The sequence below is a fragment of the Tasmannia lanceolata genome, unplaced genomic scaffold (assembly GCF_043159265.1).
Source record: "Tasmannia lanceolata isolate RefF3 unplaced genomic scaffold, GAP_Taslan_0.1 ptg000013l, whole genome shotgun sequence".
NCBI classification, from domain to species: domain Eukaryota; kingdom Viridiplantae; phylum Streptophyta; class Magnoliopsida; order Canellales; family Winteraceae; genus Tasmannia; species Tasmannia lanceolata.
Window position 1 is genome coordinate 12,962,245 of NW_027518690.1, and position 18,219 is coordinate 12,980,463.

Here is an 18,219-nt window from a genome sequence, read left to right on the forward strand (position 1 = left end):
TGGTTCGTACTTTATGAATAAATACGGGTTCATACGGCCACACATCATAAAAAAAAAAAAATCTAAGGGGGTGGCCTGAGGAAGAAAAGGGGTCTAATATATCATTTTACCTAAGAAAGTTACAAAGCCATATATCCATTCCCGCTACCATTTTTCAGAACACAAGAAGATGGCTCTCTCCTTCATCTCCGCTCGCCTACCCACTCACCCCTCACCCAGGAGGAAACTCAGCTCCCGCACCCAAACTCAAAACCCTAACCCTAACCCTAACCCTAACCCTAACCCTAACCCGAACCCTAATCCATTCCAAGACTCCTCCTTATCCTCAGCCCTTCAATGCCAACACTTCCAATCGTAACCACCATTTTCACTCTCTTTTCTGTTTTTGGTTTTTGGTTTGCCTTTTTTTCTCGATATCTGAGGAATTTTGGTTTTTTTTTTTTACTTTGAATTTTGGCAGATGCTCTGGTTGTTCGCACGAGTGGAACCTCGAGCAGCCACACGTGCTTCAGGAAGCCACTGATTTTTTCAAGAATCTTGGCGTTTCTGATTTCACTTTCGATAGTTGTAGACTGGTGTGTATGAAAAAACATCAACTCGGGTGATTTTTTTTATTGAACTCAGTGAGTTGACTCGGTTCCTTTGCTATGGCTTCTTGTTGATGACCGAGTCTACACCTCACTCGTTTTCTTTTATTTGGAATAGTCGTTTCTGTTCATTCCCAAAAAAAAAAAACCCATCTGGGATTTTGGATATTTCGGATCGTCTATGTGATGGTCCCTAATTCGAGAAATGGGCCCACCATATGGATATTGACCAGATTGGCATTATTTTGTATTGGGTCCCACCAGATTGATAGTCTGGATCATCCAAGTGTACCACCATTTGTACACTGCTGGTGTGCATAACTAAGATTTCAATCTCAAATGTATCTTTAAGCTAATCACATACCACTCACTACCCTCATATATTGAGATTTCTATAGTGTTATACAAGTCTCCTTGTGAAAATGACATGTTACATCTGGTTTTATATCATTTTTTTGAAACTGGCGATGTATCCAAATGTGATTTAAAGAAGTTAATCCTAGCTCTAGGTCCATTTATTATTGTTACATTGCTTGTTGTATATCTAATGTTATTTGTAGTAATTGTGGCTTACATAGTTACCTTTAAAATGCATGCTCATATAATATTTTTTTAGTGGGAATGGAGATGCCGGGCAAAGCTTGCGGTGCGAGGATCATCAAGCAGTCCTTTGATTGGGCTTTATCAAGAAGGAACACATACTGTCTTAGATATTCCTCATTGTAGAGGTCTGTGGGCATCTTATTTATTTCCTTCAGATTTTGTTGTTGGATGGATGCTTGACTAATACTGTCTCACAATTTGTGTTGGATGACTGGTTGTATTGATGCTTGACTATGTGAATTTATCTCTGCTTTATTTTCTTTTTATAAACTCATTGAGAAAGTGAAAGGTACTGTCCACTTTGTCATAATTAACCAATCTATCACCCTAGTTATAGTTTGACTTGCTGAATTATCTTGTTGTTCATTATAGATTATTTATCTTTTGTTCAGCTCATCATCCAAACATCAATGCAGCAGTCGAGCTCCTAAAACGAGGCAGGGCTCTTGTTTTCATGGCATCTATTCTTTTTCCTACTGTTTGTTCTTCATTTCATTCTATCGATTGGTGATTTTGTCTTGTTGCTCATATTCCCTCAGGGATTACTGTATTGGACGTCCAGCCATATGATGAAGATCTCGGGACAGGTGAACTGCGATATGTGCAGGTCAGTCATGTGGGTTATTTATTGTAGTGCATGTAACTCTCTTTTATATTCTTTCGAATGCCAATTGTGATTTGGTCAAGGATAATGTTACTTTCTTGTATATTCTTTCAAATGGAGATCATGATTTGTTTAAGTACTGTGAAACAACCAATTACTCCAAAAGCTTAAGCCGTTGGAGATGGCGTTATTTAATCATTTATAGTGGCCCCTCTTTTTAGGGTTGGCCTACATGTGGCACCTCTTCTGGGTTGGCCATTGCATGTGGATTTTTATTATCAAGGATTTTTGAACCCATGACCTTTGCTCTGATACCATGTGAAACAACCAATTACTCCAAAAGCTTAAGCCGTTGGAGATGGTGTTATTTAGTCTTTTATACTTTAACAAAAGTTGATTGGTCATGTTTTATGAACATTTGTGCTGTCGGAGTCTTCTTCTAGAGGGTGCCAACTGCTTTTTATGGTTGTACATGATTCAAAGCCTCAAACAAGCTACTGCATTGAACCTGCATGTTACTTCCTTCGACTCTCTTGAAATTTTTTCTTGGAATAAAAGACATATATAATATATAATTTATCATGTAACCATTCAAAAATAAAATAAAATTATATATATATATATATATATATATATATATATATATATATATATATATATATATATAATTTATCATGTAGCAGATAGATGCATTCCAATGCTTTGATGGGGTTGGATTGCCTTAAATGGGTGTCTTCCAATTCCTTCCCGTCTCACTCATACCTTGGTTGAGATCCTGCTACCTCAAGAGATTGTTCTTAACTGACTTTTCGTGGCACCAGGGATTGAAGCTGTGTCCTGCAATTCATGGTGAACTTGCGTGAGGATTATCGGGTAATTTGCTACTAACCTTTACGCCTGTACGTATGACTTTAGATGAGGCTGGGTTGGATGTTCCTTTCCCTTAGTGGTTATCTACTTTTGGTGAGGGAGACTACTTTGATAGTTCGATGTCAGTTTTGGGGTCTAGATAAAGCCATCTCATCCCTGGAGAATTAGGCCCCTCTTTGTCAAGAATGTACGTCTTTGTAACTGATTTTATCTGATTCTGACATTGTCAGAGAGGCCAGTGATGCTGTAGATTGAGTATTGCTTTTCATGACTTGAATTCATTGACACTTACTGGCCGTTTGGATACGCACATTTTTTAGAATCTTGGATTTCCTCAAAATCCTAGATGGGAGACGAGAGAAGAAGGAGACCGTTCGTTGTTTTCTGATTTCTCACCCTTCTTTCCGTCGAGCAATTATCCTGTGTTTCCAGGTTTTAAAAATCTCAGGATGGGGGAGAGATTTCTAAAACCTGGATTTCTTACTTAAACCCTTTATCTGCAACCTACTTCCCCCACATCGGCAACCTACTTCCATTGTAAAATCCAGAATTTTACACCGCTTCCAAACTAAAACCTGGATTCTAAATCCACTTATCCAAACAGCCCCTTAGGCCACGTTTGGATACCCACAAGATTTAGATTTGGATTTCTCACATTTGCAGTTGAGATTTGGAACTGGATCAGATCCTTAGATTTCCAAATCAGCTACAACAGTGAAAAAAAAATTGATTTTCAAATCTTTTCTGCAAGACATTATTTGGGAAAAAATATTTGTGGCAATTACCTTCACCCTCGCTGCTCCTCGACCTTGCTGCTCAGCAGCCAGACGTCTCTCTCTCTCTCTCTCTCTCTCTCTCTCTCTCTCTCTCTCTCTCTCTCTCACACACACACACACACACAACATGAGCATGAGGATGATTGATGTATTTTGTATCCAAAACTCTAATCCAAATCCAAATACAAGAACATGAGGTATCCAAATGTGGCCTTAGTGTTTTTTAGAAATTCTTTTTGTACTGATAAAAGAATCTATAAAGGTTTGCCCCTCTCACATCAGTTTACCATCTCCATTAATCACCTTCTATGCATGCGTAGGGATGTCTCCTTGATGAATAAATGTGGTACTCAAAACCTCTGAAAGGTCAAACTAAGATTCTCATTGACAGTGGCATTTGAACCTTGACTGTTCAGAGCTTGTTGGGATGTCAGAACTTTGCTGAGTTGGGTTGACACAATTAGGTACTATAAGGGAAACATTATCTGAAATATGAAAATTTCAAAGAGGACATGCCTCATCAGTCATCACGAAATCCCATTTTTTGCATAGTGAAAGCTAGCTGCATCATTTGCAGGTGGATAAGATGACAGCCAGATTAATGAGGGTCACAGCGAAAAAAATTCTGCAATTATTGTTTATTGAGTTCTATTTTTAATATATCTAACCGATATCCTATCATGGAATTTTACCCATTGATGAATCTTGTAATAAGTTTGTGAGTTTCCATTTCTATGAAAAATAGGAAAGGTAACATGCATTGTATGTGCTTACTGTTTAAAACTAGCTCACATCGCTGCTAATTGTTTCTAATGGTTGTTCTTACTATCGTTCGTTATGTTATGTATGCCTGAGTGTACAGATGGCTTTGACAACATACAACACGTCCATCCCAGTTTCAGAAAGATACCAAAATGGTTAGCCTTAGTTTTAGTATGTCATTTATTTGGATTATGTGCTATACATTCCGTTTTAGTTGGAACTGTCACACGGGATGTATGAAAAATAGCTCTGCTTGGTTCTAGGTAAAGTCCAGGTTACATTGGTTTGGAACTCAAATAGCGAGCACTCGCCTGCTTCAGAAAAGTTAAATGCCTTGTCAGATGTAAGTCATAGAATTTTTCAACCTCTTTCTCAGTTATTCCTTGGATTTGCAATGCATCCTTGTTTCTTAACTTCTTCAATCAAACCATCTTGTTAATCATTTGAAACCATTCATTTAGGTTCCATTTTGCTGTGGTAATTTATCACAAATAATGTTTTGGTTATTCTTTCCAGTTTTTATGGAGAAATGGTGGATCCAGCAGCAACACTCATCTGATTCACTCCATATGGGTTAACTTTCAGACTTCAACGAACAATGTAAGCTACTGATGAAGTTTTGACTGAAGCCACTGTGATTTTCTCAATACAGAGTTAATGCTTCATTTACATAACTGCTATGGTTATTCATGATAGTTATAATATTTGAAATAGATTTATATTGTTAACTATTGAAACGTCATTCCCACCGATAACTTGCCTTTGGTTATTTATTTGTGGTATCAAATCTTGGTCAATGTATAGTCTGGACTCTGGATCTCCATCGAAGGGATACTTGATATCCATATTTTTCAAAAATAAGAGAAAATTGACATGCAGACCGAGACTTGATGTCCAAATTTTGGTTATTTATTTGTAGGTTCGCCATTTAATACTCCGTTTACAACTTTTATGGCAAAAAAAAAAAAAAAAAAAAACTCCATTCTTTTAAGGAAAACCTTTAAAATATGTGTTTTAAATGTATTAAACACATTTTTTGGTCAATTTTCCAACTTTACACCAGCTATATTTTGTAAATGACAACATTATAAATGCATTAAATTTGTTTTCTTGTGTTTCTGTGTATTTGACTTTTTTTTACTGCATTTTTATTTGAACCAATACCATATCAAACTCGAATTTTCCCGTCCTTTTTTCCCCTAGTCACGTTTTGCTATGGCTCAATTAGATATGCATAACCCCATGCTGGACCCAAAAAATGATTATTAGGATTTTTTATTTTTTATTTTTTTCATCCTTTTTCAATGGGTTTAACAACTCGTTTGACTCGGCTGAGTCTACTCAAAATGGCCATGGTCAATTTTCGGCCCTCATTCGAGTTTTAAAACACTTTAGTAATATTTTACTATTGAAAATTATCATACTAGGTGGATCCGCTAGAAAAGGATTAGTTACTCTACCTTGACCATTATGTATTTGTTAACTTAATGATACGATTTAAAATGGTACAAAGAAAAAGAATTAATGGGGTTGAGCCTCTAGCTCAATTGGTAAAGACAATGTTCTTTAACCCTGAGGTCAGAGGTTCAATCCCAGATTACCTACCAAAAGAAAAAAGAAAATAATTCATTACTCTACCTGTCATTCAAAAAAAAAAAATCCATACTCTACCTTAACCAATAAGCCTATTAAATTCACAAAATGTCACGATCTAAGATGCAGGCTGTAAAATAAACCAGATAAATTTTAACAAAACTTCTCAACCTTATATCTTGGTAGTTCCAGGATATTGTTCACAATATTGTATAGTTCTGCGTGACAACATTATGCATTATGTATAAATAATTATGAGTTGCATGTGAAACCATTATAGGTATGTAGTGGATTATCAATATATGCGACAACGCTTGTCACTAGATGTTCGATGTTAAACCATTATGAGTGGGGGTTTTTTTGCTCGTGTGATTTTAGTGTAATTTATAGGATTTCCATCAAAATTTCCATCCAAAAATGACATGTACATACTGAAACTGAAATGTGAAACCTTAGATGAATTGGTGTTGTAAACTGCGAGAATTAATGACGAAACTGGGCCTGTCTTGGGAATTAAGGGGATGGTTCTGTTTATCTGTTGGGTCATTTTGTCCCCCCTCTTTATATTTTGCATTTTCTCATAATAAATTTTTATTATCAATAAAAAATTGTTAACTAAGAACGGATCCGTAATGAAGCACACTGTGACTAGTTTGTGATTCACATTAATTCTCTTTATGATTGACTTTCTTGAGAGCTTGATCCGGTAGCATAATAGGAGGATGGGAATGTTGTGTGAATTGCTGACTTATGGGACCAAGATTTTATGATATCCTAGGCCTAATGATTTCCAATTAAGGAGGACTTTCCTTTTCACTATCCTGAAATCAATGTTTATATATTGAATAAATGAGGATATATATACATACAGACATGTATACATACAAACAGATGCACACATGCACACACATATAATGTACACAGACACATTTACTCTTGATTTATCAATGGCTTTCTTGAAGATAGTTAATAATAAAAAAATTCTGATTCATGTGATTTACGATTTGCAGAACTTAAGGTTTTACTGGATATGCAGGTAATTTTTGGTAATAGATGGAGACATCTGTTGGGAGAAAGGGATTTCTGGGAACATGTTGGAGGGATTGATATTTCCTTGGCTCCATCTAGCTTTGGTCAAGCAAATACCCAGGTATACCAAAACCTTTTTCTGGCAGATAGTGTTGTCCTATTCAAATTAAAGTCACTGTACTGCCGGGTAATTAGTGAGCTTAAAGTGGACTAAGAATTAAGAAAACACAGATTCCAGGATCATCTTTTAAGGAAAAGAGAAACACAGGTTCCATGATGAGCTGTTTTGATTCAACGATGAGAAAATAAAGCACATAATACCTCTAATTCATTTGGACTTATAAACCTAAATTTAGTTCCCATCCAAGTATGTACAACAATGAACATAACTTCATTTCAATTATTTCCAAAAGTAGCTTGCTCTAACTTCCATGCCTCCTACCCATGGTCTATGTCACAAATATCTCCGATATTTTCAAAATATAGCGATTTTATTGCGATATTTTGATAAAACGACAAAATCCCAATATAATCCTGAGTATTTATTCAGCTCTCCCCAGTGAATGTGGGGGAGGAGGAAGCAAGGTGTTTGGCGAATCTAATGGGCTGTCGTTTGGATAAGTTCCCTTCTTCTTATCTTGGCCTCCCTTTGGGAGGTGGCAGACCGAAAATAGGTTCATGGGCACACATTGTGGAAAGAATTGAAAGGAGACTAGACACATGGAAAAGGAATTTGGTATCAAAAGGAGGTAGATTGACCTTGATTAAAGCAGTGCTGTCGAATCTTCCTATTTACCAATTATCATTATTCAGGTGCCCTGTTTCTATTGCAAAGCGAATCGAACTAATTCAGCGGAGGTTCTTGTGGGGCGGATCTTCAGGGAAAAAGAGCTTATCCTTGGTATCCTGGGAAGATGTATGCAAGCCGGTACGCGGCGGAGGTTTGGGAATCCGTAAAATTAACCAAGTAAATGCCGCCCTTTTGGGGAAATGGCTGTGGAGGTTTGGCGAAGAGCAGTCTCAGTTATGGGCGAAAGTTATAGGCAGTAAATATGGAGCAGACGTGGGTAATTGGAAATCTCTAAATCGATATAGGAAACCAGGAGTGACTCTGTGGAGGGATATTTTGCGTTTGAGTCCATCTTTCGACCGCGGCATCAGATATAGAGTATACTCGGGGGATAGAATCTCTTTTTGGAATATGGCCTGGTGCTCTGTCATCCCTTTAAAAGATATGTTCCCTGATTTATATATAGTAGCTAGGGACAAACAAGCTTTAGTCAGAGATTGCTTCGAGTTCCGGGCCAATAAGGTGATATGGAAGCCTTGTTTTCGCAGAAATTTCTTCGACAGGGAATTGCTCTCGTTGGTCTCTTTTCTTCAGGTCTTAGAAGCCAACTACATTAGTTCTTCGGGGGCCGATAAAAGGATCTGGATGTGGGAAACATCGGGTTACTTCTCGGTTTAATCTTTCTACTCAGGAATGTATCCGTGTGCAGTAAATCGATCGGTGGCAAAAGTGTGGCAGATGAAGGTTCCTCCTAGAATTTGTTTTTTCGGGTGGACGACGATTCTCGGCCGTATTCAAACGGTAGACTTTTTGAGGGACAGGAATATGATCATAGTTAATCATTGTGCCATGTGTATCGAAGACGGAGAATCCGCCGCGCATTTATTTATTCATTGCAAAGTCGCTCGTGAGGTGTGGGGAAGGGTTCTGGCAAGATTCGGCATTGAGTGGGTTTTTCCTTCCGAATTGAAGGATCCTTTTGAGGGGTGGGCCTTTTCTCCATGGAAGTCAAAAGGCAAGGTATTGTGGTCAATTTCTCTAATGGCTACGCTGTGGGTGTTATGGTCGGAAAGGAACAATAGGCTTTTTGAAGGGCGATCCAATTCTCCCTATTACTTATATATCAAGGTAGTTGTCTTATCGATTTCATGGGCAAGGGCGATGCCGATGTTCAAATTTATTTCGGCTTTCGACTTATGGGCGGGTTGGAAAGTGGTATGTAACAGCCATGTCTCCGTTCCTAGAATCTCTCAGCAATGGGTCAAACCTCCTGTAGGTTTTTCTAAGCTGAATTTTGACGGATCAAGCCTGGGTAACCCCGGCCCAGCAGGGATCGGGGGCGTGTTAAGGAATTCAGAGGGGGAGGTTGTAAAGGCTTTTTCTGGGCCATTAGGTGTCGCTGATTCTACCGAAGCCGAAGTCAGAGCTGCGTATCAAGGATTCTTGGTGCTTGGTCGCGAGAGGTTAGCGCACTCGTTGGTGGAAGGAGACTCTGTCAACGTTATAAGGTGGCTTAAGGGTTCGGTCTCTCCTCCTTGGAGATTTCTTCGTATTTTTGACGAAATAAAGGACTTATCGGTCGGATGCTCGGTTGACTTCCTGCATGTAAGGAGATCAGCCAATGACATCGCTGATAGGTTGGCTAAAGAGGGGGTGGTCAAGCAGTCTCTGGAACTTTTCGATTATCTTCCCCCCTAATTGTTTATTATTGTTTCGTTCTTTTCTTTTCCTTCAGTTTGTAAGTTCGGCCCAGTGGGGTGCGGGAGGGTTTTTCGGTCCTCCCTTTTAATATAATCAGTTACCATTCAAAAAAAAAATCCTGAGTATTTAAAAAATATAGTGATATTTTAAGATATTTTTTACTTTTTATTTTTTTCTTATTTTATATATTTTAAAATAATTTAATTTTATCATTTTTCCCGATATAAACCTGAAAAAATATATAAAAAAAACTAATGTATCCCGAGATTTTCCCTTGCCAAGAAATTCCGGAGAACGATATTTGTCACATACATAGCCCATGGTGGCAGAAATTTTGTCTTGGTTGTGTTTCCTCTATTCTAGTTAAATTGTGCCTGCCCTTTGCTTTGTTAGTACATGCTTAACAAATTCAACAGCAAATATGGGGTGACCAAACCTTATTCTAACAGGTTTTGAATCTGATTTATGATGCTAAGTTCTGATTTATGATGCTAAGTCTCCTCGACCTCTGAAGACCGAGTGGATAAAATTGTACTCTGATATTAAACATCGTTAGATCTATTCATGCAGGCTTTTGATTCCTTGCTCAGGAAGGTACAAAAGTATGTTCCTTATGGAGCATCTGTTGCTGATATTTACGCAGGAGCTGGTATTATCGGACTATCATTAGCTTTCACCAGGAAATGCAGGCAAGCATGGGACACACATAAACATTCCAAAGTATCCTGCTGTTACTACCATATAGCATCACATTAAAATGATTTTTCCTTATTTGCAGGTCTGTGAAATGCGTCGAAATTAACAAGGAGGCAAAACTATCTTTTGTGAAGTCAGTTGGCCGCTTACCAAGATCTGTGGACAGCAACATCAGCTGGCACCATGCAGATGCTTCAATTGTTGGTGTTTAAAATTTAAAGCTGTGGGCACATTTTCTCCTAAGGCTTGGAAGCTCTTGCCAAGGCTTAAAATTTCAATTTCGGAGTCGGTTTCGGCACTGGCCGAAACCGAAATTTCGCAGATTTCGGCCAAAATTTCAGAAATTTTGGAAAACAAAAAAATGGAAAAAAATATAAATGGCCGAAATTTCGGCCGAATCTGGGCCGACACCGAATTCATGTACTTTCGCTGTCGGCCAAAATTTTAAACCATGACTTGCCAAAATTTTGTATTTAGTAGAATTTTATTTGTGTAATGTTGTAGATTACTGTTTACAGGAACCCCTTCACTGGCTGTACGGATCAGACGTTGTTGTTGTTGATCCTCCTAGAAAAGGGTTGCACCCATCCCTGGTTGATGCATTACAGAATTTAAAATCATTTGATCATAAAGATGTTAAGGCTTCTTCAAGGTAGATATGTTTCTCTATTTTTGTTTCTTGGTCCATTTTCTATTTTTTTTTTATCAAGTTGTCATATGGGTACGTGCATTTAGGTGCCAGTTGGAATACTTATGGTAGATGAGAATTTCATTCTGAGTTCTGAGTGAAGTGGCTTCTATTTGAGTTTGTGATTACTTTTATCTTTTTCCTGCCTCAGTTCCATTGTAAAGGTAAAAGAAGAGAAAAGGCCATGGGTTCTACGTGCAAGAGAAGCATCTGCTCACGTAGAAAGCGAAACAAATTGGGGTATAGGTCAAGGATGGCCCCAAACCCTTGTTTATATAAGCTGTGGATGGGAAAGCTTTCAAGAGGTATTTTACCCGGTCATAGCGTACTAGATGAAAATTTAATCATCCAAAAATAAAAGAAAATCTGGTTATATGTTTGTATTTTTTTTTTCTCTGTATTGTTGAGTATTTCTTCAATCTTGGATATGCTGATTCATTTTCCCAATCTTCTAAGTACATTTTCTGTTGAACAGGATTGCAGGTCTTTGCTGTCCAATAAGGCATGGCATTTGGAAAAGGCTCATGCTTTCAACTTTTTTCCTGGCACCGAGAGGTATCTGTGTTCCTGCAATTAATTGCTAATATACTTTTTCGGTTTTTCCTTGTAACATTGATCTGAATTTATCTATCTTTTTCATTACTCTAATTAACAATTGAAATAGTAACAGTTATATAGCTTAGCATGAACTCATGAATTGAATATAAAATGCCAAATATGCCACTGTAAATTCCCATTGGTTTCATTCTAAACTTGGCAGTAGCAACTGGCTAAAGTCAATGAACAGGATGACGCTTTAGAAGCGAATCTCTGTAATTTTGTTGTACAAATTTATGGACCCATTTTTTTTCTGGAAGGAAGCTCCTTCCCATTTCATGATAAGTCTGTGAGGATACAAAGTTAGCAGTTTTTTTTCTCAGTTGCTATTCAATTCATGAGGTATGCTATGCTACCCATGGCAGCCATGTGAATCGAAGGTATTTCATAGGTAAGGGATTTACACTAAGTATCATACATGGTTTAGGTTCCTATTTTGACATGTCTAACCAAGATGAGGAAATGTCTCGCTTATTTTGTTTAAAGCATTGTGGTATTCACATAATAATAGAATTGATTAGTAGTACACGGCATTGCTTGCTGAATCTTCAAGTTAAGATTGCACAGAGTGTGGTCTCCATGGTGGTTGTCATTGTTGAAGATTCAAGGATAGATTGTAAATAGTGGAGTAAGTGTTCCGTGTTTCCAGGATGGCTCAAGGCACCTCCTTGTGGGGAATTTAACACTTGGCACATTGATGTCCTTGACTTGTTTTCAGTGGCTTAAGTTCAGAAGGACCTTGAATATATCATTTTACCTTGGTTGTAGCATGGGTTTGAAGATCCAAATAGATTTCCTCTGGTGTATAGAGACAAACCAAGGAAGACAAAACTTGTCAAGTGGGACGTGTTCACTTAGTCTGGATCTCTGGATATTTGTAGAACTAGAATTGTTAACAGTGCTTTATTGAGGAAATGGTGGTTGAGGATTACGAGGGATTAGATTTTCTTAGACATCAATCTTCCATGGATGGGGAAGATTGATTTCCGACACAGATATCTGTGAATCCTAAAGTATTAGAATCCGAGACGTGCCCGACACGGATTCTTCGTCTATTCAGAAGAATACATGTAACATAGCTTCTCAACAATCACATGGGTGTCCAATATAGGGTTTTTGGTTGCTATAGAGGAAGGACTGGTTGCAGATATCTTTCCTCAGCTATGTTACCTGGATATGGATACAGGTAGGGTCGAGTACTGGTCCTCCAAATTTGATTGTCCTGTATATGGTCAAGAAGGATCCAATATAAGTTATTTTGTACGAGTATTCTTATTGGATACTAGGATACTTATTCTTTTAACACTGGGCACTTCTTCCCATTGTTTAAGGCCTTCAATCTAAGTCTCTTTTTTTATTAGAATTACTATCCTTCCAAAACCCATATTGCTCATCATGCAAAGAAAAAGAATCCATGAAACTATGACTAATTTTTGAATGCATAAACATGCTATCTTTTTCTTCCTCCCAATTTGTTGTTATTTAGATAGTATTTGGATGCATGTAAAAGTGTTCCCGATGAAATAAATTTCATTGAAATCAGTTTTCACATTTTGGATAACCCGATTGCTATGGAAATCTATTTCAGGATGTAAGACATTTTATCATTTTTAGGGTAATATTATTCCTCCTGTGGTACTCTGAATTCGGTTTCAGTCAAAATCGAATTCTTATGTTATTGTATTCTCTTTATTGACAATCTAACACCCACTTCTTTCCTAAGATATAATATTAGAGTAGTCTTTGAAAATGAGACTCCATTTTAATAAAAAACGCAATGGTGAAAAATGAATAAAATACTTCCTATCTCATGGAAAATGACAAAAATACCCATTATCTCAGCGATTAATTTTTAAAACAATACTATTGCCACCGTAGCCATCTCTGGCGATGGGACAACACTGACACTGATCAGACTCACGTCACCCAGCTAATACAACACCGGAGGAGGGTGCAACTCACAAAAGATTTCCATTGGCTGTTAGAAAATCTTAAATATAAACTACCAACACAATAGCGCAAGCTAGGATTGGGAGAATAAAACATACTTCTGGTTTCCCGGTGGACGGGACACATTTACCCGATGGATCAAGGCATCTGATCGGATTTTTGATTTTGAAGAAAGCGTAATAGCTCACTGGTCTAGCTCCATGGCACCGAAAATGTATCAGGGCTCAAGTGATTCACCGAAGCGACGAGACCTTGAAAGCTGTCTTCTCTTGTTAGAGGAAGCCCTGGTTCAAAATCTTATTTATGTTACACGTAGCAACTCTTCTTGTTCAATCCTGACATCCGCTCTCAGGAACGATGAGAGATTCGTCCGAGTGTAGCCCCACCGACTGGAACACTTAGAGGGGCTCCCGTGTCAATCACTTCCATTCCTCTCATCAGACCATCTGTAGCACTCATAGCTACGGCTCTAACTCGATTATTTCCTAATAATTGCTTAAATCTTAAAAAATAAAAATAAAAATAAAAAACTTAGATTTTAGATTGATTTTTCGAAGGCACATGACCATCTTTTTGCCATCAAAATTTTCCATCGACACTGTTTTAGCTGCACAACGGGCTCCGGCCAGCATTGTTGTTGTCTGTCCGCCAAAGATGGCTTTTCCATTCGTAAAAATCAACTTGTGAAGGATATTTTTATCATGTCACTAGAATGGTATTTTGCTCAGCTGTTTGGACACTTTTTTTCCTCTTCTCCTAGACACGTGACATGTGTCTATGGAGTATGGACCACGCTGTTAATGGAAATGAGATTGCATTTCTCTAGCAGCCCTGTATAATATTTGAATATCTGGACCCATTTGGTTGTACACAGTTTTCAAGATTTTAAATTTAAAATAGAATATCCATTGGATTACTACCATTAAAAAAATATCCATTGGATTAGCCAAATCATTTGATAACAGATAATGTTCATAAAATCATCAACGGCTTGTTCAGTTTTTATGGAAATTAAAAAGATGTCATCCAATCAGTGCAATTAGATTTCCACGGAAATGATTTATAAATATATTTCAGCTGGAATCCATTTAGGGTGAAACCGATTTATGGATGCAATCAAATTACACACATCCAAACAGCCCCTTAACCACATGTTGATTTCTAGTTCAATAGACATAACAAGATTCTTATATTTCCATGTACTTCGGGTTATATTACTATGATATTTCTAAAGCTGAGAAAGTAATATACTGACTCATTTTGTGGAGCACAAGTATTCCATCATCTGCTAATCCATCTATTAAACATGGCTGTGCAATGGATGCAGTATCGAAGTTCTGGCTGTGTTCAAACGGGGACCACGGATTGCTCAGAGGAAGAAAACAGGAAAGAAGAAGAAGAAACAACAGTGAGATGACAACATATCATTTTATCAAAATAAAAAAGAAAGGAAGAAGAAAAGATCAAAAAGCCTTTCCTCACCTCCAGTGGAGGCAGCATTTGTTTATTCTTGACTGGAAAAAATGTGTAGAAAAACATTATTTTAAGATGAACAGTGTTCCTACTTGTTGTTTCTTATTTACTCCTACTGAAGATGATGAATGAATGCAAGATTGATGAGATGAAATGTCAATATAGTGTTCAGGAGTGGCTCATCGTCCTCTTTTCTCTTCACTTGCTATTTACTAGATGAAGGAATGCTGCCACTATATTGTGGGCCCCCAGATCTTTCCAGGTCAAGGTCCCCACCACAGGAGGCATCTACACAATTCAAAACTAAGCAAGCAGGTCAGCAAAAAGTACTTAACACTTCTTAGTTTTCATCTTCTTTTTCCTTAGCAGAACCATGCTCCAATATTTCATGAAAATAGCTTCTATATAACTTCTTTCCTAATGCTAAAGGTGGTGTTTCATGCGTATACTAAATGCTATTATTTCCTATGATGGCCTTAATTTCTTGTAAGAAACTGCTACTGACTGCTTGTTTAAAATGGCCAAAATGCAATAATACCCTTATCCCTGGCTAAAACTCTTATATTTCTTGAACCAATAAAAAAAAAAACCATCTTCCAAGAACAGTTGACTTCTACAAATAATTCAGAAGATGAATGATCTATTATGATGTACATATACTGGAAACGCAGAGTGTAGCAATGCATCTTTACTGTCCATTCATGAAAGAAGCGTGGGTTATGTGGTGCAAGGACGACCAATATTGACTGTAATGTGTGAGCAAATACTCGACCCACATCACACTCTGTCCAATAGCGAATGCCTACATTTTTTTCAGTACATCATTTGAATCGTTCATCAACCCTGTATCTGCTTTTCAAAATATCCAGATAGGAACAACCTAGTTATTTTTTTTTTGAAATGGCGGAACAACCTAGTTATTGTTAAGAACTTCTTTTTTTTGAATGATATTATTGGTAAAAACTTTTGAAACTTTAAAATAGTAAAAACAAACTTCCAAGAAATTATTTTTTTGTATGGTACGTGCATGGTGTTGTCAAGTGCATGGTATTTGGGCACGATCGGAAAATGCCAGAGCCCAAACTGCCAGAAAAGTACCACAGCCTTCGTCGATATTGCAGCTCTGTGGTTCCATATTGCACCATGCAGTTCTGTGGTTCCATATTGCACCTCCACTGGTGGCAGCACCCCTTGGTCGATCACAGGGAAACCATTGTGACTGTTGCTGTGCAGGACCTTGACTACTCGTGCCACCTTCTCGAAGCTCACTAGCGGTGAGGTTCCTCATCCATATTTCAGTGTGGGCCTCCAAGAAATGCAGGCCTTTGAGTTGCAGGATGATCTCATAGATGCTTTGGTTGAAACCATCACTGATGGTTTTGGACATGAGGCAATCATGGAGATGGGGAGGAGGCTGTGGTGAGCTCAAGGAAGAAGACGCCGAGAGCGGCAGTCATCTTCAGGGAACCCACCATGAGAGATGCATCCCCTTGGCAAAGAGGCCCTGGTCTATGTGTGTGTTAGGCCCCATGGCAAGGCCAAGCAGGCGGCCACATACAGAACCCATGAGGATGACAGGGAGAAAGAGACCCAAGTGCAGTATAGTGCAAAGAAAATAAGGGAGACTGGATTTCGGTTGGGGTGGAGATGGAGAAGATATTGCCGACAGCATTGTCTGTTGTTGGTGGAATGGAAGCTGCTAGTGAGTTTATTGTTGTAGCCAGCACTGCAACTGAAACCGGCTGGACCTGCTAGTGGTGGGGCAGATGGAATCAGTGGCAGAGAGATCACAGGCAAAGCGGCAGTCAAGGAATGGGAGGGAGTAAAGACAGAGGGAGACACTAAGACTGAGGAGGAGCTTGTACATTCTGTCCTTACTGCAAAACCAGGGTATAGACAATAGCTGTAGGAAGATTGTAATATCAGAAATAAAAGCACTAAAGAAGCAAAGGTTTTTGGTTTCTTGCAGCCCAAATGTTTATTTGGATCTTGACTGTTCATATGTCTAATTAAACTTTAATCTCTTCTAACCAGAAGTTATGATTAATTTCCTTCTTGGTTCGCGTCTGCAAGAATTGGCAATCAAAAGCAGAAAAGATGGCCTATAAAATAAAAAAGCAGAAAAGATGCGGTTCTTTCCATTGCTGTTTGTAGTTTTGCTTCTCTGGTTCTATGCAAGATTTGGGCTGAGTAGAAAGGATAGTTACCAAAGCTGGTAGCCAGGAAACAAAACCAGTGATCCATACGGTAACTACTAGGAATCAAAAACCATGTTAGAGTTACTCTGTTGTTGAGAACAGAAAAGCTTTAGTTAAAGTATTGGAGGAATATCCTTTCAGCACAGCAGCAATACTCCTCATGATCAGAGAAAGATAGGAAGGGTGTTTTGGAATATCCTTTCTCAGAAGCTTGTTTTCCAGCTGTAACTAATACCATGATGAATCTATTTTATTATTACAGATGAAATTGTGTTTTCTTTTCAAGTGCTCTCTCAGAAACTGGTTTACCAAAGGATTTTTTTCCACACTTTATTCATCTCAGGAATTCCTTCCTGAATACTTTAAACTTACAATATATTTCCTTGTTTAATTGACATAATGTAATGTGTTTTCAGGCTGCCCATTAGAAATTGGTCTTCCCAAGGGATTAGGTTTGAAGGAAAGAGAATGCCATTCAGGATCCCCCAATCACCGTCAATCGGAAAATGGATCAAGCAATCCACAGCGAAAGAACTGGTTAGATTTCTGGAGCATTATTTGTACATTTGTGGTACTTGAAATATGGGGGGTTTTGTATTAATCTAACTTCAACTAAAGTTTTATCCTTTTGTAGCATTGGATGAGTCGATTTTGAAATACATTCTTTCAAAGTTACATTTGCAAAGTAGGGTATTTTTTGTCAATTCAAGTGAGTGAGCATTTCAGGAAAACATCCTTCAAATCATCAGCATTTGAGTACTACTAAGGTAATCTTACCAAGTAGAAGATAAACTGTGAAACAACCAATTACTCCACCAGCTTAAGCTATTAGAGATGGCGTCATTTAATCTTTTATACATTAACACTCCCTTAAATGTGACTAGGGTTAGCCATACACGTGGCACATGTGGCACCTCTTTTGGGTTGGCCATTACATATGGATTTTTAAGGAAAACAATTTGAAAATGGGATTCCGCGTGGAAAATAAAAACAGGAGCGATGTGACTGTTGATGTGACCTTTTAAAGATGTATGTATTGCTTTTATGGGGTTTCGATCTCCCTTATTTTGTCGTTTTAGTGGACATGGCTCCAATGAACGATGCCCCTTTTTTTTTCCCTTTTTTTTTCACAAAACGGATTCCCGTTTTCCTAGCAGTCGGTTTTTAATATTAAGGAATTTTGAACCCAAAACCTTTGCTCTGATACCATGTGAAACAACCAATTACGCCAGAAGCTTAAGCTGTTGGAGATGGCGTTACTTAATCTTTTATACGTTAACAATAATGGCATTCCTTATCACT

General features: G+C 38.0%; 1 protein-coding gene across 3 annotated transcripts; it reads left to right on the plus strand.

The window, feature by feature from the left end:
• Positions 1-132: 132 nt before the first annotated feature.
• On the plus strand, positions 133-17,621 carry LOC143889825 (S-adenosyl-L-methionine-dependent methyltransferases superfamily protein). Of its 3 annotated transcripts, none has more exons than XR_013254948.1 (17): positions 133-354; positions 461-575; positions 1,204-1,315; positions 1,583-1,627; positions 1,730-1,797; positions 4,303-4,357; positions 4,466-4,545; positions 4,719-4,802; positions 6,832-6,945; positions 9,886-10,004; positions 10,094-10,211; positions 10,530-10,663; positions 10,851-11,004; positions 11,175-11,254; positions 14,574-14,654; positions 14,936-15,034; positions 17,334-17,621. XR_013254948.1 is itself a non-coding variant. In XM_077394190.1 (16 exons), exons 1-16 carry the CDS (start codon positions 170-172, stop codon positions 14,937-14,939), a joined length of 1,548 nt encoding a protein of 515 aa, XP_077250305.1. In that variant the 5' UTR covers positions 133-169; the 3' UTR covers positions 14,940-16,681. The 3 variants fall into 3 exon arrangements, 1 of the variants encoding a protein (XP_077250305.1); XR_013254949.1 differs by lacking the exon at positions 17,334-17,621 and adding an exon at positions 15,953-16,681; XM_077394190.1 differs by lacking the exon at positions 17,334-17,621 and having other exon boundaries at positions 14,936-16,681.
• Positions 17,622-18,219: the final 598 nt, after the last annotated feature.

Coding starts and splice junctions, on each gene's coding strand:
- LOC143889825 (XM_077394190.1), top strand. CDS start 170: ATGGCTCTCTCCTTCATCTCCGCTCGCCTACCCACTCACCCCTCACCC. Junction 1,628..1,729: donor AGTCGAGCTCCTAAAACGAG/GCAGGGCTCTTG, acceptor ATATTCCCTCAG/GGATTACTGTATTGGACGTC. Junction 4,803..6,831: donor TTCAGACTTCAACGAACAAT/GTAAGCTACTGA, acceptor CTGGATATGCAG/GTAATTTTTGGTAATAGATG.